This window comes from Bemisia tabaci, chromosome 1 (assembly GCF_918797505.1).
Source record: "Bemisia tabaci chromosome 1, PGI_BMITA_v3".
Lineage (NCBI taxonomy): Eukaryota > Metazoa > Arthropoda > Insecta > Hemiptera > Aleyrodidae > Bemisia > Bemisia tabaci.
In genome coordinates, this window is record NC_092793.1 from 91999322 (window position 1) to 92020572 (window position 21251).

Here is a 21251-nt window from a genome sequence, read left to right on the forward strand (position 1 = left end):
TTGATCTGCGGTTTATGCCAAAATTCTTAGTTTTTTATGCTCTTTCGAATGAGGTATCACAAGATAGGGGTTGCTATTTGAAAAAAAAGTTGAGGGGCCCCTGTCCCCCCCTGAGGGGGGGGACCAAAATTTTGACCCCCTCAAAAGATGGTCCCCTTTGAGATAGGAACATTCCCAAAGTTTCATTTCCTTAGCTCAATTCGTTCAAAAGTTAGAGGGGGGGTCGGGGACTTTTCGCTCACCCTGTATAAAACCGTCAATAAAAATGATTTAGATACTTCTCTTTTCATCAGTGTCTGCCATTTTTGGGCCACCGTTTTCAAAAAAGGGAAGTTTTAAAGAACACAAACTGGATTCACTTTTTCTCGTGCCAAATAATCTCTAAATGTCAAAATTTATTTGAATCCAAAGGTAAATGACGGAAATTTCGAGTTTTGCCTTCTATACTATAAGCTCCGAGGCCTCCTAATTTTGCAAAACTGTAACTGGTAACGCTCCAGCTATCTACCGCGCCGACCCAGGTTTTTCATTATTACATTGTAAAATTACGAATTTTCCCATTCAAACAATGTAAATTTAAAATTTATGTCATAGTTCGTTAGAGCGTTCTACTACGCCGATTTCCATGATTTTTGCGGTTATCGACAGGTGATAGATCCTAGATGAGCCCACTTTAATCAGATTTTGGAAATAGGACCAAGGTTTTTTCTTATGTAAGACAAAACCAGGAAGCTTAAAAAGGCGGGCAACATTTGAAATTCCCGTCATTACAAAATGGCGGGAATTTCAAACTAAGCGGAAAATTGAACTAAGCGGGAAATATAGAATCTTGGTCTATTAGTTGGATAAGGCAAGTGAATAGAAGGTATGCTCACTTGGCACAGACTATCGATAAGCGATGGAACGCTTTGTTCTGTTACTTTTCAGTCTGTGCGAGAAGTTTGAAATAAATGCCGATTTTTTTATTCGATTCTCATTGGTTCAATCGCTCTCGGCCAGAGGGAGATTGGACAAATGAGAGTCGAGGATGAAAATCTCTTTATTTTTTGGTCGTTCTTTTGCCAAATCAAGCCTAATAGAGCGCGAAGCGCCCTCTGGGGGTTGGGCCGCGTAGCGGTCAGGGGGCCCCCTATTATTTTAATTATAACCAGCCGCCATATTGCTTAAAATCAAAATGGAGACCCTCGGGTCGCACCAATTTTTTTTTTTTTTTTTTTTTTTTTTTTTTTAACATCGTCTGTCCACTAAGGTGTCACAAATAGGGAGTTGCCATTGGAAAAAGTAACGGGGTCCACAGCTCCCTCTGTGGAAGCAAGTGTTCGTGCAACGGTTGATGCAAAGTTGCGGGTCTCTACCGTGTAGGGATGTAGACGTACTATCTCGACTGATGATTTCGACTGGTTATCCGGCCTATGCCTCGGCCTGTATTTATGGTCCATCACCGACTCCCCACTAGGATGATGTTGCGCAATACTTATTGGTATAGGCCTATAGGGAATCGAACGATGAAACTATAATCAGTGGCCAGAGTCAGAACTGCTTTGCAAGAGCGGTAGCTCGTCAATCATATCATTGAGAGGTGGTATCGGTACCACCGCGCCACCATAAGGCCCCTGAAAATTTTGGGGAGCCCTACAAAAAAACTTACATTAATCTTTGAACACTTTTGGGGCACCCTATGTATATATTCTGTACGTATCAAGGTACATACATACTGCATTTCTTCTTTGGCTACTAGGTTTCGACATCCCAAGTCCACGCACGGTCATATTTTGCCCAATTACTTCGACACTTTGTTTTCTAAATTCAGTACATCATCACAAAGATTTCACATCCAATTTTTTTTTTTTTATTTTAGCTATGTCCTTTTTATAAATTTTAGAGAAGGGGATACTTACTTATTGAACGCTCCTCTTCGTTAACGTATTGAATGCAAGGAAAGTATGTGCTTCCATGGCATGAGGTCGATTGAATCCATGTGTAACCATTCAAAGGTGTTCCACATATACTCCAGATTGGCTGCTAGTTATTAGATAACTTACTTTTTTCACAATCGCTTGCAATTTTTGGAAAAATTCTGGTGAAGCTTCATTATCACCACCTTCCGCCTGAATTGGCTCGACAATGACTCCAGCAATCGGTCTTCCCTTCTTCCGCTGGCTTTCAAATAACTCATCAACCTAAACGTGCAATCATATATTTTAACATAAAGAAACACTTCCAGATTTAATATAAAATATTTTAGCTAAAAAAAAAGTGGGACGAAGTTAATTTTGACTTTTCAGCTTTGATATACATAATTGCTTATCCAAAAGTCATTTACCACCCTTAGGTATAACCTCTTTCTTGATTGACATTGGGGATGTTTCTAGGTCTAAAGTTGCAACTTTTTGGTTCCCCCAAAATTTTGCCGGACGGCCTCCTCTAAGGGGGGCGAAGGCAACTTTTTTTCAAATGGCAGCCCCCCTCTTTTGGGACATCTCATTCAAAAGACAATAAAATAGAAACAAATTCGGCACAAATCGTAGGTCAAAATGTTGATGGATCACAAATTTTAGGCCGGTCAAAGGTTAGAAATAACCCTTTAGCATCTCCGTTTTTCGACGAAATGGGATGAAACTCGCTGTCCAAGGGTTTTTAGGGACAAGAAAACCGATTCCGGAATTATTTTTCTGGAAAATTCAGCCTTTATGAGGGTGGCGGCGGTCAAAATAGTGACCTGGAGCAGGAGGTAGATATTTTGCCTGTTCATTGGTGGATTCTCATGAAATTTGTCCGCCATTTTAGAGTAACTGGCGTTTCAAAAATGTATTTCGAACGAGTCCTTTTTTTGGGCCAGAAACCAACAGGGCACGACTTTTATGCGAATATGGATCAATAACCCCCCGTAAGACCGAGTTCCCGCCAAATTTCCGTCACCATTCTGAAGTTATTCAGAAATTCGAATATCCAATGGAAAATTTGTTTTTTCGTGCCGTAATGCCCACGAATACCGAGTTTTATACAAATCCATCGATAAGGAACCAAAATATCCACCTCTCGCTCTAGACCGCCATTTTGACCGTCACCATTTTACAAAGGACTGAATTTCCCGGAAAACTAACGCCAGAGTCGTTTGCTTCGTCCCAAAAGACTTCAGATACCTACCGCGCTTCATCTTAATCCGTTAACAAAATCGAAGATGCCAAATTTCGGTTATTTTAAACATTTGACCGTCCGCCAATTTGTAAAAAACAACATTTTAAGCTGCAGTTTGCACCATCCCTGGTAAAAATGGCAAGTGCTCAGATCAGTTGCACTTGCCTTTGGAACAGACCTAAACACTGATGTCAGTGCTGCCGGGCGCTGATCTCCTACGTCAGTGTTAGGTCTGTTCCAAAGGCAAGTGCCTCTGATGTAAGTGGCACTGACTTCAGTGTCTCCGACGTAAGCGGAGTGGAAACTCCCAGAAATACTGTAGAGGCAAAAAGGACCCCGCACACCTCTTATGGGAAGCTGCACCACGAGGAATTGCCTTCTGACTTATATCATTGGATTCTCCTCAAGATGCTGATCAAAAGTTATAATTGCGCCAACTTTCTACGATGCACCGTTTTCGCAAAAAAGCTGAGTGAAGATTCAATTATTTGGCGATAAAAAGCCAGAAAGATTCCTCATTTCAGTACTCGAGTGAACAAATCAGGGGAACTCCCGCACCGACCGGCAGTCTTATCTCGGATTCCGCACGCCGTTTTCCTCGACCATCCAAATCAGTTCCTCTCTTTCTACCGCTCTATTCACCTCTTCCCCATGTCTCTGAATCGTTGATCAGTGATCGACATCCAACGTTGCCTGGTTTCACTAATAATTTTTAGTTTCATTTTCGTTTACATTAATTCAGCGGTTGTGATAGAGCTTTTTGAAGGATTGAAGGAGGAGAGGCCTTCAATTCTTCGAGGCACCGATACTGATCTAGGTAGCAACATATCGTGACAGCGTATTATTCCATTCAGTGGCGTGGCGTGCTTTGCGATTTATCGATTTTTACGCCATTTAAACGAATGGAAAAGGATCGATAAACAGGGTGTTCGCAGTGAACACCTTAATAATCGATTCTTTACCATAGGTTTAAATTACATATCAATCGATATATCGCAATTCACGCCACGCCACTGATTTAGCTATGCATGTAAGTAGTTCACTTTAGCACAAATACATTAATTAATGATGGTTTTAAAAAAATAAATTGGCAACACCGCCAATTTCGTGAGGAGCATATGAACAGGAAAACGAGCGTCAAACGGACGCATCGAGAGTGGGAGGAGGGGGATAGCCCTAGAGTCGGCAGGTACAGATAAGAAGACGGACACGCGCTAGGTACGCTTTTTCCTTATTTAAATCGGGCCTGTTCTCAAATTCTTTGTTCTTTTTTATTCATAGTCGCCGAATAATTTAATCTTCACTTAGCTTCTTTGCGAAAACGGTGCATCGTAGAAAGTTGGCGCAATTATAACTTTTGATCAGCATCTTGAGGAGAATCCAATGATGTAAGTCAGAAGGCAATTCCTCGTGGTGCAGCTTCCCATAAGAGGTGTGCGGGGTCCTTTAGTTAATTACCGATCCGCCAGGTACGTTAATTCACTATTTGACGACCAGGGAGATCTGCTGTGAGTTTTCCATCACAAGTAATCACAATCTTCAGTGGATAACGCTCGTTCCCATGCGGTCTTCAATTTAAGTACTAACTACGCCCGACGTAACTTAACCTCGGTGATCGACCTAGCGACTGAACCACTACACTACCTGCGCGTGTAAGTGCCAGGGGCGTAATTATGCCATTTCAGGGCCCCCATTGGAGTAAGTTTGCCGGCAAATGATGATTTTGTCTTTGAATTTGAATCCGATACTTAATTTTTTTAATTATTCTTTTTTAATCAATCAACATGTAAATGAAGTTTTATATGTTATGTTTCTTTGAAAAAAAAAATGAAATGCATTAAAATTCAAAATTATAGCTAAGGATGTAAAAAAAAATAATTAAAGTTGAATGATACAAAAAATATAAATTAGCAGATACAAAAATTGGAAGTACCTAAAGGAGTAAAAAAGTTTGAAAAGAATTAAAAATAAACTAGCTGCTTCAGCTCGCTACGCTCGCTTGCGCCGCTAGCCGGGGGCAAGCCCCCTGGACCCCCAGTTACTCGCTCCGCGAGTAACTGTTGGCTCGCTTCGCGAGCCAAATTTTGCTACTACCAGTGCTTAGAGGACTTCCTGGAGGCAAAATGATAAATTCAAAAACAAAGAATAGGAAACTAAAAATTACCCACTTTTAGAAAAAGAAACAACCTTGAAAAATAAATAACACTCCTGGAAAAGAAAATCAGAACACTTTTTGAAAATGTAACGGTGCGAAAGGGTGAAGATAAATCACCAATTCTCTTGGAAGAAGACATGAGCCGACCCCCGACATGAGTGAAACTGCCGTAGGACCCATGCTAGGGTAGAAGGGTGACACGTGTTGTGAGCAGGTAGGGATGGGTTTACGTGGAGAGGGAAACGGAAAATCAGAGGGTGGGAGGTCCCCCAACCATATGACTCGTCCAGCGTCAAAAACGCAAATATGTCGTTATCAAATCGAGGTAAATTTTGCAACTTCGGTCGCGCAAATGGAAAAACGAAGGGGTCTTGGCACATCTAGACCCTATGAGCTTTCATTTAAAACAAATCCGAGGAAAATCGGTCCAGTAGTTTCTGAGATCGAATTAGCACAAACTGTCCAGCGTCAAAAATGCAAATATTTCGTTATCAAATCGAGGTAAATTTTGCAACGTCGGTCGCGCAAATCGAAAAACTAAGGAATGTTGGCACGTCTACAGCGTAAGAGCTTTCATTTAAAACAAATCCGAGCAAAATCGGTCCAGTAGTTTCCGAGATCGAATTAGCACAAACTGTATGAGGCCAAAAAAGGCCTTAGGATATTAAATATATAGACAAGCATGTCGTTATCAAATTGAGGTAAATTTTGCAACGTCGGTCGCGCAAATCGAAAAACTAAGGAATGTTGGCACGTCTACAGCCTAAGAGCTTTCATTTAAAACAAATCCGAGCAAAATCGGTCCAGTAGTTTCCGAGATCGAATTAGCACAAACTGTATGAGGCCAAAAAAGGCCTTAGGATATTAAATATATAGATTAGGAAAATTTAAAAAAACATTAAGACTGGAAAATTTTAAAAACAGTTAAAACTGAAAAAATTAAACCAAAAGAACAATTTTTTTTAAAAAAAACTCGTTAAAAAAATAATATGGCTTAAATAAATACATCTAAATACATATTATAGCGGTAATAATATTTTTACCGATCTCATTTTTTTGTGTTTTAATTATTTAAGTGCCACCATAAACGAAGCAGGTAAAACAAATTATTCAAGAGTGTGGCTACCTAAACAAGTTTTCCTTCCCTCTTAGAAAATCCCCCCTCCTAAAAAATATGCCTCTCTGTGAGATAAAGTTTGTGGTCCCCGTATCCCGAAGAATATTCCCCCATAAAAATGAAATAGGGTGGGGGAAGAGGGAGCCATCTCTACTTTTTGGGAGTGAGTGCGGTTCGATTAAGACTGATGTCAGAGACTCACCCTCTGAACCAAGTCCTGATCCAGTCCCGCTTACCTCAGAGACATCTCTGCACTTAGGTACCTAAGTCTTCCTCCCGACGTCAGTGCCTCTTACCTCAGTGCTGACTTCTTGGGTAAGTGCTTTAACACTTACGTCAGAGAAAACTGAACTGACCTCAGAGCAAATTGCACTGACCTCAGTGGAAAATTCACTGACCTAACACTTGCCATTTTTACCAGGGAATTTTTATCGTCTTTCGAATAAGGTCTCATAACGGGGGGGGGGGGGGGTTGCTTTTTGAAAAAAAAGGAGTTGCCCCCACCCCCCTTAGAGGGGTTCACCTCTCAAAATTTGGGGGGGGGGCAAACGCCACTAGGTATTTTACCCTAGGAACATTCCCAAAGTTTTAAATATCTACCTACGTCAAACGGAAAAAAGTAATAGGGTTGGCAGGGGACTTTTTTACAACCCCGTATTTTGGTGAAAGGTATTTTTTGAAGCCAACTCTTTATCGGTTTTCCAGGTTGATAGGAGCCTGTATAAATCATCACGCTAATTCTTCTTTAATTCATCGGTCTGTATTTCTAAAACCTCCTCAAGAAATCAGAGTTAAGAAGCTAAGTAACAACAGACTTCTGTTATTAGATATTGGAGGAAATGTATGTGCAATGAGATATGCGGAGATATACACTGGTAAAAAAAAAAAAAAAAAAAAAAAAAAAAAAACCACATTGGATCTAGAGTACAGACTCTTGAAAACATTGACAAGAAAACAGACTCTTGATTCAATCAGATTTAAGCTTAAATCAAGAACCAAGCCTCTTAATTTGAGCGGATTTCCTTTTCATCTGATTGAATCAAGAGTCCATTTTCTTGTCAATGTTTTCAAGAGTCTGGACTCTAGATACAATGTGTTTTTTTACCAGTGTATGTAAATACCTATGAAAAATTTTGCGAATTCTAGGACTTTCAAGTCTATTTGCCCTATTTTCTATAATTTAAGGGAATTCGAGGACAAGAAATTTATAAGAAAAAAAGACATTACGAGCAGGATATTTTTTACAATTAATTATTAAAATTATTTTTATTTAAAAATCGTCTCTCTGAAATTATTCAAGGCTCCAATAAATTAGGGCAGTGTAGAGAGGATATTTTCTGTTAACATTAATATTTTAATCGGAGAGATTTAAAGAAAATACATTTTTAAGTTGTACTTGGCACTTACGATTTGTTTAAAAATTCATGTGTTCCATAATGAGAACTATAACTAGGTAGGTATAGTGAGTCAAATTTTTCTCAGAGCGGAGCAGAATACCCGCGCTGTTAGAATTAACTATGTCATAGGTGGATCCAAGGGGGGCGTAGGGGGCGTGCGCCCTCCCCCACCCCATTCGCTCGAAAAACACGAGGAAGATGAAGAGAATTAGGAAGAAGGAAAACGGAAGAAAGAAGAATGAAAAGGTACCTAATTATTCATGACAAAATTGACTCAAAACAGCATATCAGATGCTTCAAAAATTTAAAAAATTTCTGGAGGAGGCCCTCGGACCCCCCTCGAGGTCCATGGATCCACCTGGTGTGCAACAAAAGAATGATGTGACAATTCTGCCGCATGTTTCTATATACACTGTTCTATTTTTGTCTGAATCAAATGAATAAATGATGATTTTCTCAATGTTGTTTCATTCGAAATATGATTGGACTCCACTTTTTTAGACAGAAATTAAAATGAAGCTTAAAACGACGAAACTAACTAAAACCGTGAAATAGTTTCAGAGAGAATAGTAGTTCAAGAGAGACTTTCCCAAAAATTATGTAGAAAATTCTTTATCAATGCCTTAAAAACTTATCAAGCCCCTGCTATGATTTAGCAAGATGATCATGATTAATTGAAAACCATATCCTCGGAATACACTGAGTTTCAGAGTTTGCATAAAATTTCTCACCGCTGCTAGGCTGGATTCATCCTCCTTTTTGTTTTCCGACTGATATGTTTCCAATGGGTATTGATACTTCGGAAAAGGAGCAACAGGCCAATCGAATGAGGGAGCATCAATCTTATGAATGTATTTTGATCTTGTTGTAGAAAGAGCTCCTAAAGTACGTCCATGGAATGCACCTGAAAAATAATTCATTTACAAGGAAATGACTCCAGTGGATTGATGTTATTCGGGCTTTTTCCCTAGTAGGTTTCCAAAATATTACTATTCAGACACGTATCCTGCGCGCATCTTGGGTAATTATCATTAAAGTTGAAATTTTGGCCGCCATCTTGGATTTGACGGTCCCTAAGGGGTTGAAATGATTTTTTGACACCAGATATGAATTGTACGACCAAAATTACATAAAAATGGATATCAAACTCGACCATATTCTCAAATTTTGGAATTTTGACCCCCGGGGCGGCCATTTTGGGCGCCATCTTGAATTGGGGGCACCAGCATCATTTTTGGACTTGACAACATCGAAAATCGGATTCTACACGAAAAACCGAAGAGAATGATGTATCATTCAAACTTTATTACACAAGCTGCACACAGGAGTCTTTTTTTGTCCATCTGCTACCGCACTAAAACTTGTCTGCCAAGCGTCAGGAGTTTGTCACCAGATGGTGTTTTTTGGACCACTTTGAGGGCCTAGATGAGGGTGATGGCACAGGCTAGAGGGTGGCAGACAAAGTTTTTCTAGTCACCCTGGGTATGATCTTTAATAATAAACTTGTCTGCCAAGCGTCAGGAGTTTCTCACCAGATGGTGTTTTTTGGACCACTCCCAAGTAGCATTTTTCAACGTAAAAATTGATATAATGTATCAATTAATAGGTATAAAGTTGTAAAAAATATTGCAATAATATAGCTATAAAGTAGCAATTCTCAGTCAACATTTGGACGATTTTTCCCGATTTCGTCAGGTCAGATCGATAAAAAAAAGCTATACTTAATAGCAATGTCATTGCTATTTGTGGCGGTGCCAAATGGTTTTAGGAAAATTGAGGAATTTATCAATCTACCCTAATTTTTACAACGTTTCAGAATCCATTCGAAAATCCGATTTTGCCGGAATTGACAGGAAATTCATGATTCAATCATCCAGCACCCTTAAAATTCTTCTGTCCGAGGCGGGATTAGAACGCGCAACCTTCGGAATATCGCCGTGCGCCGCCTTAACCGCTTGAGCTAGCCAGGCAACCTGACGGGTACCTCACTTTTCACACATTATATAGCTCCGACATGAAACGAAACCCTTACCGGCGCATTTGCATGAAATAAAAAATTCAAAGAATTAAAAGTAACAAAAACAGAAACGAAATAAAAGGAGGAAAGAAAGGCATGAAAGAAGTACCTAAAATTAAATTTCCCAGAACTTGGTTAAAAGCATAGACGATATTTATTTTGATTGACTGGAAGTTCAAACCTTTTAAAAAAGCATTGAAATTTTTAAAGTTTCAGATTTATCGAGTTTGAGCTATTTCGAGAAGACTAAATTGAGGAAAAATGGTTGTTTCATCAAATTGTTGCGATACATTCCTGCATTCATGCTAGAGATATTTGAAAACAAGTTACGGAAAGGAACACGCGGGAGTTTTTCATCATACTTAATAGCAAGATTATTGCGATAATTTTTGCGCCTTGCAATTAGCAGATTGGCAACAGGTGACACAACCAATAATCGGAATTTATTGCTACATCATAGCAACAATATAGCAATAATTTCCGCGCCTTCAAATGAGGGAATAGGCAATACGCATGGCAAATATAATATAGCAACATTCCTACGATTTTATGTCCATCTATAGGTATCCTTGCTACTTGGGTTTGAGGGCCTAGATGAGGGTGATGGCACAGGCTAGAGGGCGGCAGACAAAAATTTTCCGTTTCAGTGCACGCAAGGCTATCGACTTAGGGGGTCAAAACATGTATCCCGAGTTTGTCACTCAAAGTCGCCTGGCTCTCGGACTAACAGGGCATTTAGTGAAAAGTTAGACGTAAGATGTTTTCGTAACAGAACTAGTAAGTAGCTGTAACCTGGGGAAGACAAAAGCACTAAGAATGAAATCGTGAGGAATAGAAGAAGCAAGCTTTCACTTGTAGTGGTGAAAATTCTGAGTTTTTTTTTTAATTCAAATAGATTTATTTTTCTTTCTTTAAGTGACTTCCTGTGAAAATCTAGATTTTTCGGGGCCACGTTAATGGCGCAGAGCCTTCATTTCTTAGGCGACATGGTCGATTTTTTGGCGCGTTGGCGCCTGTGAGTTTTGAACACTGGTTGCCTGGGACTAGTTGTAGGATCGGAGGGGTGCAAAGATTAGCCCTTGTGGGCTACTCGAAGTAGTAATAAAAAAAATTGATAAAAGAAATTACAAATTGATGATTTCTACGTCTGTTCGGATGATTTTTCAAAGAATTTGCAGAACTCAAATGATAGAGAAGATTTTTACCTTGGTGTTAAACACGGTCTTAAAGGAAAACATTGAAACCATTATGACAAATCGAGATTTCGAAACATTAAGTCTGATTCAGAAAAGGCTTTTCGGAAGATAATCGGGGTCATGCCCACTGAGCATAGAACCTTAATACAATCTTAGTGTAATATTGCACATCTTACACATCAACATTGCAGCCATATTATATCCATCTTAGTGAGAATGAGGTAAGATTGCATCAATGTTGATGTGCTACTGCCAGGGACTTGCCTGAACATTGCAACAACATTAACAGTAAGGTTATGAAGTAACATTACAAAAATCTTACATAATATTGATATGCCCCCGTCAACATTTTTATCAGGTTGACACTTCTTGACATCTCCTTGATTGCCGGTCTATCAAGCTTACATCAATGTTGATATTGTCAGTCTTATCCTGACAATACTGATTTAACATTCCATCCATATTAGTAACATCACATCAACATATGTCAGCAAATAACAACATTGCTTTAAGATATCATACTGAGTGGGTGATATATGTAGGTGTGTGCAGCCGGTGAGAATCAACAACCTAGGACTTGCAGAAGTAGATACTCAAAAGGGTATACATAGTCAGATCATCAGATAGGTTATCTTGCAGGTCTTTAGATTTAAGATTTGGAGGCAACATCATCGCCGTGCGAGGCAGGTATCCGGCGCGGACACTGCGATATCGCATCGGACAGTGCGCCTGAGGATCGCATATCCGCCCGGGAGTCGGCTTAGCTAGAGATGCCGACACCCGGCATTTAATTATTATTAAATTGGTGTCCGTTTCCTTAAGGATCAAGAACTATATTGAAAAATAACCACAGGTTGGCAAGAACCTAGTTATTTAACTTGTAAAAATTTCTATGATAAATTAAAAGCTTAAAATATAGGTAAGTAGTATTATGTGCAAGGTGACTTCTACTCGTCTCAGAGTCTGTAGATAAGGTGTTGAGATGAACCACTGCTCCCAATTTTTATATGACTGTGTGATACTTTGACAATTCAATGTAAATGAATGAAAAGTTTTGACGTTGTATTACAGCAAGTAGCTGATTTTAAAAACGTGTAATGATCATTTAATCTTTAATTCTCATACGTCCATGGATGTTCGATGTAAGTGTTTATTTTTTCTCAAATTCCTTGAAAAACAATAATAATCTTTCAATCAAGTTTTATTTAGTTGTGCTAGTAAAATGCCTATGTATATGTCTTCTGATATTAGAGGCTTCTGCAAAATCTTAGCGATCTTCTTTTCAATTTTAACGTTGTTAAGAGCATAAAAATGTCCTACTCACAAAAGGTCCAATATCCTCTCAGAGCACTCATCAGATTATAATTAAAAATTATGCAGAGTGCACGCGCTTCCGCCGAGCGCGTATACATATCTTCGCGCCGCGGATTACTTATTTTGGCCCGCCGCGCGCGCCACCGTCCCTCGCACCGCCACTCGCGTCGCAGCCTGCCCCGACGCGACGGCGCTCCGCGAGAGAGCGCTCGCCTTCTAGGTGTTTTTAATTTCATTAGGGTTTTTTTTTATTTTATTTTGTGTCAAGGAAGTCATGTTTTTGCTGGTCCCCAGCTATGTACAAGATTGTAAATATGAAAGAGCAAAGGCCAGAAATCACCAGTATTTGTTCCTCAAGTTACCTTTTTTCCATGTAGCATTGCGTCTTATGCCGAGCGCATCACGCCGGTCAAACTGCCTCGCAGAATCTTCACTTAAATCAACGCTCTCAACCGCCAATAGGCAGCAAGATGCCCCGGTCCGCCCGGCACAATTACTCAATTAAGGAACTTAAGGTAAGGTTTCCGCGGTCCGCCCAGTGCTTGGTAAGGTGCCCCCGGCTCGCCCGGCGTTTAGTGTTAAGACCCCGGTCAGCCTGGAGGTTTAAGTAGGGACCCCCCCTCCCGCCTGCTAAAAATTTCAAATGGAAATTACATGTGATCACATGCGCTCTCGGGGGAATTACATGTGATCTTACGCACTCTCACGCAAAATGATATGTGATCACATGCGCTCCCAGGGGAATGACACGACATCACATGTGCTCCCCTGGGGAATGGACAGGGGAGCCCGTGAGCTTCCCTAGGAGCCGACAAGTGACCCGTGTGCTCCCATGAGAGTTTATATGTGACCCATATGTGCTCTCGTGGGACCTCTCACGGTGTCTCGTGGATCATCATAGAACTTCAGGGAAAATGCCACGGGCCCATATGTGACTGCAGCCCACCATGTACAGTGGAGCATCACAGAACTATATTCATAGGAAATGCATACAGGACCTTACAGCGTCCTGTTACGTCACCGAACTTGGGAACGGATACGCAGTGCGACAAAACACTGCGTCATTATCTACTTTAGACGCTTGACAGGTTATACCCTGATAAACGGATAAACGTTGGCCGGATACGGATGGGCCGATTTTGGATTTTTAGGGGTCAATTTCACGTGAAATTTTCCGTGCTTTTCAATTGTGATGCGATTTATCCGCAATTCGGTCGGGAACCGTGACTTTTAGCATCGTGAGCCCCCCCCCTTTACCTCCCAAGGGGGGTGGGGGGTTTCGGGACCACGAAATTCGGTTTCCTTGAGGTCAATTCCCTATTTAAACCCGCGGTCTCCGACTTCGTACGACCTAAAATAACGGAGGAAAAAGCCTGGTACGGGTGGTCAGCTGAAACACCCTGTATATTGTTTCATTTTTTATTTTTTTTTTATTCAATTTTATTCATTTATTTTTCTTCGTTTTAATAACTGTATACATTTTTCTTTTATTTGATTCGTATAGTATTCACTTCTTTCTTTCCAAAAATTGATCTATACCTGTTTATTATTTTTGTTTCTTTGAAACTGCTTGTAATGTAGAAATTTCCAACAATATCGTTGCTTTCCATCATGGAATCGGCGCGGCGCTGGGGAAGTTTTTGCTTGCTAAATTACCCCCGATTTACACGCGAGCCTTCGGAGCTCCACGGTATGCGGCAGCGGCACAAGGGCGATCACGGGAGTTAAGTAACGTCGGGCGTAGTTAGTACTTAGATAGGAGACCGCCTGGGAATGACCGCGGTGCAGAGAGTTGCATAGTAACTAAGATTTCCTTTTATGTCTGAAACAGGCCACGGCTATAGTATGAATTAATTTTCCTGTTTAATCCTTAATCTTTTTCTTTTATGGCTCTGCTAGTAGAGATGGCATTTTGAGCACGGATTAGGGATCTTCCCATGGGAGCCGCACTTCTCAGGGGAATCATTCCCCAGCCCAAAACAGCCTGAGTGAGATTCCCATGAGAAAGTTTTAACAGGGCCGGTTCGCCCGGTATACGAGTATTACATAGGAACCCCAGTTCGCCCGGTGCACTACTTAGTTAGGAATCCAAACTTATGGGAGCTGAAGCTAGGCTCACGCGCTCTTGATAGCTTCACGGCACAAGGTGCCGCAGACGGTAGGTACCTGCAGTAAGGAAAATTAGCGAGCGAGGTCCCAACTCATGTATATGTACCTTCAGAAATGAAAAAAAGGAAATGGCTCCAAAAGTAAAAAAAACTAGGTTAAAATTCAGTGGCAAAGTAATTACATAAATTTTAAATCAGACGAAATGGAATGGGTCAGTTGCGCTGGTCACAAAATCGTATTTGGATGCTTGATTCTTACCGCAACTTCCTATGTTCAATAATAACCAAAGACAGAGAGACCGAGCACTCGTATCTACGAACTTGGGGGAGAAGTGATGCAGCCCTGGCGCTCTGCGTTTGTGTGAGTATGTAAATAAGCGTGAGAATCCATGGCGGCAAACGGAAATTTGATTTGAACTTGTACTCTTGATTTTTGCACATTTCTTGTTCTAAACACTCGTTTTAAGTCACTAAAACGAACAAATAGATGAAGTAAGTGTTATGTTCGGTAAGATGAAAATGAATCAACGCACTTTACGGAATTATAGATTTATTCATCGTTACCTACTCACGAACAAGCCATTCCGGCTACCGCTGATAATCAGATAATCGATAACATGAATTGGATAACCTTCACCTTGCGCATGCGCACTATCCTCTCAGGTGTGGCATTACAGTGATTGCCAACCTGACTGCACTAATACTAAATGTCACTATTACAACAGTAGGGACGGTGACTCGGTAACAAACAAGGATCTCAGATAAAGTTAGTTTTTTTTGCTCATGGTGGTCCTGCCGGTTCAAACAGGCCGTTGAGTCCAAGACCAATCCACACAGGTTAGTCATTGCCAAAGACATAAAGACGGACCGCTCGTATCTAAAAGCACGGGGAAAAAGTGAAGCTAGGTTCGGCGCTGCGCGCTTGTGTGAGTGTGTAAATGAGCGCGGGAATCCATGGCGGCAAACGGAAATTTGATTTGAACTTGTCCTCTTGATTTTTCCACATTTCTTCTTCGAAACGTATTTTAAATGCCTAAAACGACTATATTAAGAAAGTTGGGACTGCGTCCTACTATAATACATTTACTTTTGCTCGGCAACAGGCAGTAATCTCAGATAAAGTTAGTTTTTCTTCTGCTCATGGTGGTTCTGCAGGTTCAAACAGGCCGTTACAGTTCTAGATCAACGTTACTCCCAAATGAAATTAATCGGTTGACGACGGACCGAAACTAACCTAAAGTTAAAAAAATATGAGTGTGTACCTGAATTTGGGCAAAGATCAACCTAAAATACTTTGTTTCCGCAATTTTATTTAGTTCCCGCCCTACATTTGAATTTCAAACTTGTCCCGATTTCGCCGCCAATCCTCTAGCCAATAGTAGAGGTGATTGAAAAGAAGCTCATGAAGCTTCATTTTTTGCTTTTATAGTGCTCCGTCTTTATGTCTTTGGTCATTGCGCATCTTTTTGAAAGCTACTTCCCCGCCCGGCCCTAACTCGGCTGCTCAATACTACGTCACTGCGCAGTAGAGTACCGATTAACTCGTCATCGGGAATGACTGACCTGTGTGGATTGGTCTTGGTTGAGTCCTAGATAACCGTTACCCCAAAATGGGATTATTCGGTCGATGAGGGACCAAAAACAACCTAAAGTTACATAAATACACGTGGAAGTGACATTTGAGCAAAAATCAACCTAGAATACTTTTTTTACGCAATTTTATTCGGTTCCCACCCTATATTTGAATCTCAAACTTGTCCCAATTTCGCCGCCAATCCTCTGGCCAATCGGAGAGTTTGCATCGATTTGCATAATTTTTTTTTCTAGCGCTCCGTCTTTAAGTCTTTGATAGGTATTAACCGAGATATGGCCCTTTGAAAACTCAGGTTTTTGACGTCATACACCGCGGCAGTGACACCCTTGGTGTCTTACCCTTTCATCATGCGATCAGTGATGCAGAGGGAGCGACAGCAGCGTGACTTCAATGACGAAACTTCAATGACGTTAAATGTAAATGAACTCAAGAAACAGAGAGACTCGCACTTAAAAGATCTTCTTATCAAGAGATAACGCACTCGCCGCGAAGAGATTAGACGGTCAGCCAGTTCACCTCAGTTTGTTTATGTTTCATGTCGTTGAAGTTTCGCGTTGCACCCTCTGTATCACTGATCGAACAAAAGAGGAAGAAACCAAGGGTCTAACTGCCGCGGAGGACGACGTCAAAAACCTGACTTTTCAAAGGGCGATATCTCGGTTAATAGCTGTATTGAATGTAGAAAGTTGCGATTTGGAAAGATCTTATTATTTTCAGCTAATCTGCAAGAATCAGGCATCAAAACACAACCATTCTGTGACCAGCGAAACCGATCCAATTAATACCTAATGAAAAAGTTCCTTTTTTCTAAAAGGAAAATAGGAAATTTTAGTGAGAAAAACAGTGAGAAAATGTCCTAAGCTTATTTAAACTGGCTTCCTGGCATACCTACTTGAGTTAATTAAATTAGTTCAATTTTCGTTTCAATTTGTTTTCCATTCTTTACCTTGTTTTCCAACTAAAATGAAAAGCAAAGGCGGAACTATTTTTCTTTGGATATGCCCCGTGGCTACGTCCAGAACACACGGGTCAATAACGCATCTGATACGTGGCTCACAATTAGATCCGCGATTACGATGCCGCTCCACGTCCTCTCTAGGATGCGCGTTAGAGAGGTCGCCGTGATACGCGAAATACTTAGCCCCTCCCCAAGAGGTGATTTTCGCGGAACTACAAACGTGTTGAACCCCTCTTCTAGGCGCAAAAGTCGCGTCTCTTCTCCGCAACACGCGTAGGATTCGGGTATGATGCGACTGTTGCTTTTTGGGTATATGATAGGTATTTTCATTAAGGAAAAATACCCTTTTTCAGCTATATTTAATTCCCTATTTAATAACTATTTGAATAGGTATTTTTTTAATATCTGATTGGTATCACATATCATATTTTGGCTAGGTATTAGGGTTACATCTAGAAAATTAAAAAAAAGATAAGATAATATACCTAATTTAAAAATAGTAACAAGTGAATAGTACAAATATAACCAAGTGTCTTGGTAGGTCCATTGCGGCAATGATGCTTCTGATTGAGTATGATCTGCTAATAAACAAGAGATCATTTTGTTACTGCTATGCTAATTTTTTTTTTGTTTGGCTTTGATTGACACGCAGAATATAGCGGACCCAGCGCTATTTTACCGTGCGTCCTATCACTTACAGGATTGTTCGGTCGTGTATATATGTGTGTGTGCACGCGCGTGTATTTATTTGCACGTGAGCACATAGGTACTTGAGAAAAATACTGTGGCGCGAACAGAACTTAAATACTTCTCTTGGTTGAATTTTGACCTAAGTACTGTTCTGCAAAAAATGAGCTTTTAGGCTACGCACCCTTCACATGGTCAATTGGAATTATTAAATGCATGGTTCTGAAGTCCTGAGGTTTGTGGAGTGTCTACAGGGATAAGAATCAATGACTATAGCTTACTTACCAACCTTCAAATGAAAGGAAACACAAATCTGGAGAGCCAGGAGACTGATTTTTCATACAAGAACTTATGTCCTCAGGTGGAAAATCTGATAAATCGCCCCTTTCTTTATTTCTATACCAAAAGAAAATATTTTTGAAAGCATTTTCGTTAGAGCAGGATCCACACATCATCGTTGTTACATGAGATGAGAGCCCCTTTGGTGCAACCTGATTAAAAAAGGAAAAAGAAAATTAATATCAAGCTGACAACGATCTCCTGTCTTTGCTACTTTCACTGTTACAAGCGGTAAAAACTCAAGACTGGATCTTAAAATAAGACATTTTATCAGTGGATATGATGAGAGTATGGTATATGGTTATTCAAAACATTTCTAACATTCGATCATTTGAAATCATCCAGCATGATGAAATGGAAAGGTACCTAACTGAAAAAAATTTCAATGGACTTGAGCTAAAAGTGAAAACTTCGATCTAATCATTTTCAATTTTGAAGCACCTAAGGGAGGAGGTTTAAGGTGAGTTGCCAAATTTTTCAGGTGAGCGACAAAACGCGGTTTTTGTTATATATATATACTTGTATATGTCGCAGGCTAAAGGCGGTCAAATCCGGCGTTTAGGCAAATGCCTAGGCAAATGGTCAAGTTTAATCGAAAACGTAGATTGGCTATTTGCCTAGGCATTTGACTAAATGACGAGGCAATTAGGTACATAAAAGCCTAGGCATTTGCGTAAATGCCGAGGGCACGTTAGGCAAAAAGACAAATGATGTTCCTTTTCAGGCAAGTAGTCAAAATCTGAGAAAAAGTCAATTTGCAATAATCCAAAAACCACGGCCAAAGAAAAAAAGAAAAAAAAGAAAGTCTGTACCTTAAAAAGAATGAGGCAGTAGCGTTACTTGTTCGAGCACGCGATGGGTTGGTGGCACTTGCTGGAACATTTTCTCTGATTTTTGAAGCAAGAATCGTTTGGTCGCACATTGATTTTTACTGGCTTGGCAATTACACTTGACAAAGCTTGGTGCTTCAAGACGAAATATTTTCTGAGCAGGCTCTGAGCTCGACGTTGCAGTTTCAGCTACTTTGTGAGCCGGGCTGGAGTTTACTATTTGCCTAATCAGCCTTCGGCATTTGGTCAAATCTTCAGGCATTTGAGCAAACGCCTAGGCATTTTGATAAATGCCTAGGCATTTGCGCAAATGATCGACGAATTGTCGACGAATTTCAATGATTTTTACCATTTCTTTTCTATTTGCCTTGGCATTTGCCTAAATGCCGGATTTGACCTTTAGCCTGCGACATATATATAACAAAAACTTGTATATATACCACCCACTTATCTTAACCCTTAGATGACTAAGCGGGTCTACGAGGCCCGGCGACTTTTTATTTTTCACGCCACAGCAGCAGTAATTGACCGAGAAGTCTGTCCTTCACAAGTAGCTCTACAAAAACCCTTAAAAACATGATTTTTGAAGACAAAATTCTATTGAAATATTTTTTTAGGCACGGCCATTTTTTTTATATGTCTAACCCTAGAACGCCTAACCCGGGCCTGCAAGGCCCGTAATGAGAATCTATGGTTATTTGACACTTGCGATGCTTTTTTCTCTGTTTTTTGAAGAATTTTATGATTTTCATACTTCGTCTTCTATAACCAAGGTAACAAATTATCTTTCCACCCATGAACTGCCCCTCTCCCTCTAAATCTCCCCTCCTCTCCCCAGTCCCCTCAAATGTAGGAGCCTCTCTTTATGAACATTCTTATATCTTTTTTGAGAATTCGAGGAAGTTAAATTGAAGAGGCGCATTATTACCCCCGAAAGTGTACTTAAATTTCAGAGGGAGGACCTTACCCACCCCTACCCCATGCCCCTCTTTCTGGTAGCCAAAGAAATTAGTATTTTCCGATTTGTTTCTTTCAAAGTTTTGCACTTAGAGGGTATATTTTTTTAATTTTGTGAAAAGAAAAGAAAAGTCTAAAATTTATTTTTTTCATATAATGAATACTTCTACATTATTTCGAATTTTTTGACAAGTTCGAGCAAATGTTGGATAATGGACCACTAGACAAGGTACGAATTTCAGCATTCTGATACATGTTTCGTAATTAAAATTTCACGTAGAACACGATGCGCACAACGGAAATCACCGAAATTAACTCCTCACGAAGATATTTAATGTTTCTTGGTGCGTGAATTCAAACCACCCGCTCATGAAAACTCAATTCTCTACGTGATTCACACCGCGCGCTAAACATTATCATGACAGTCTCTACGATATAAAAATCTGGCAATCTCGATCTTGACGCTTTGGCTCAGCCATAGCAAATTGCTAATAGTTTGAACAACACATGGTGGGAAATGAACATTGCTCGATTGAGAAGCTTGCTGAAACCATTGAAGTGCGTGATTTGACTCACGTAGAGCTTTGAGTTTCTTGTGAGCGGGCAGTTCAAATTCCTCGTAACCAATGTGAAATAAAAACGTTAATATCTTCCTTAGGAGTTGGTTTCAGTAATTTTCGTTGTGTGAATCGTGTTTAACGTGAAATTCTGGTTAAGAAACATGTATCAGATTGCTTAAATTCGTACCTTGTCTAGTGGTCCATACAGTGAATTACAAGATAAGCGTGGGGCAAAATTATTTGTGAAGTTTCTAATGGTTTTTCTGAGGTTTTGCTGTAATTGTTTTAGCTGAGAAGTGGTGATAGAGGTAATATACTGTCTGAAAATTGTCAAAGCAACGTCAAAGCACCATGCGATAAGTTCTTACAACTAGAAGGTAACGCCCATACCTTATTCACCGTATCGCAAGAAGCACTAAGAATAATAAGTAAATAATAAGTTAGATTTTCTTGACCTTCAGTAATTTATTTTATGTTTTGTTTTTCATAAAATTTTTCCTACTTTTGTTTAATGTCCTTGCATATCATACATATCATATTTCTTACATATTCATCGTATCACAAGAAGCACTTAAAATTAACTCGTAAAAACTCTGAGATCTTCAAAAAGTAAAACTAGATGAAAATGATTGTAGTGGTAGGTCGCCATATCGTCACCTTCCGGCCAAAGTATCACAAGCGCCATGCGACGTTTCAAAATTTCCGCCGCGATTTTATTTTTTTACAGAGAAATTTTTGGTTGGATCTATTTGAAAATTTTACTGAATTTTATCGGCAGTGCAAAGAAAATTCAGTGAAATTTTCTGACAGCTTCGTTGAAAAATTTCTCTGTAAACAAATAAAATGACGGTGGAAATTTTAAAACGTCGCATAGCGCTTGTGAT

At 40.0% G+C, this 21251-nt stretch overlaps 2 protein-coding genes across 4 annotated transcripts in view; one reads left to right on the top strand and one right to left on the bottom strand.

Moving 5' to 3' along the window:
- The window catches only part of Gabat (4-aminobutyrate aminotransferase), an 84278-nt gene that overhangs the window by 52381 nt on the left and 10646 nt on the right, over positions 1–21251 (bottom strand). For all 3 annotated transcript variants that reach the window (XM_072306507.1, XM_072306508.1, XM_072306509.1), the window contains exons 5-7: positions 17971–18172; positions 8539–8711; positions 2043–2180 (exon numbers count right to left, since the gene is read on the bottom strand). In XM_072306507.1, coding sequence (XP_072162608.1) covers positions 2043–2180; positions 8539–8711; positions 17971–18172 — 513 coding nt within the window. The remainder of the gene's footprint in view (positions 1–2042; positions 2181–8538; positions 8712–17970; positions 18173–21251) is intronic.
- Positions 4507–21251, top strand: part of Dolk (Dolichol kinase) — an 84191-nt gene continuing 67446 nt past the window's right edge. The window contains exon 1 of the mRNA XM_072306512.1: positions 4507–4526. Coding sequence (XP_072162613.1) covers positions 4522–4526 — 5 coding nt within the window. The 5' untranslated portion in view covers positions 4507–4521. The remainder of the gene's footprint in view (positions 4527–21251) is intronic.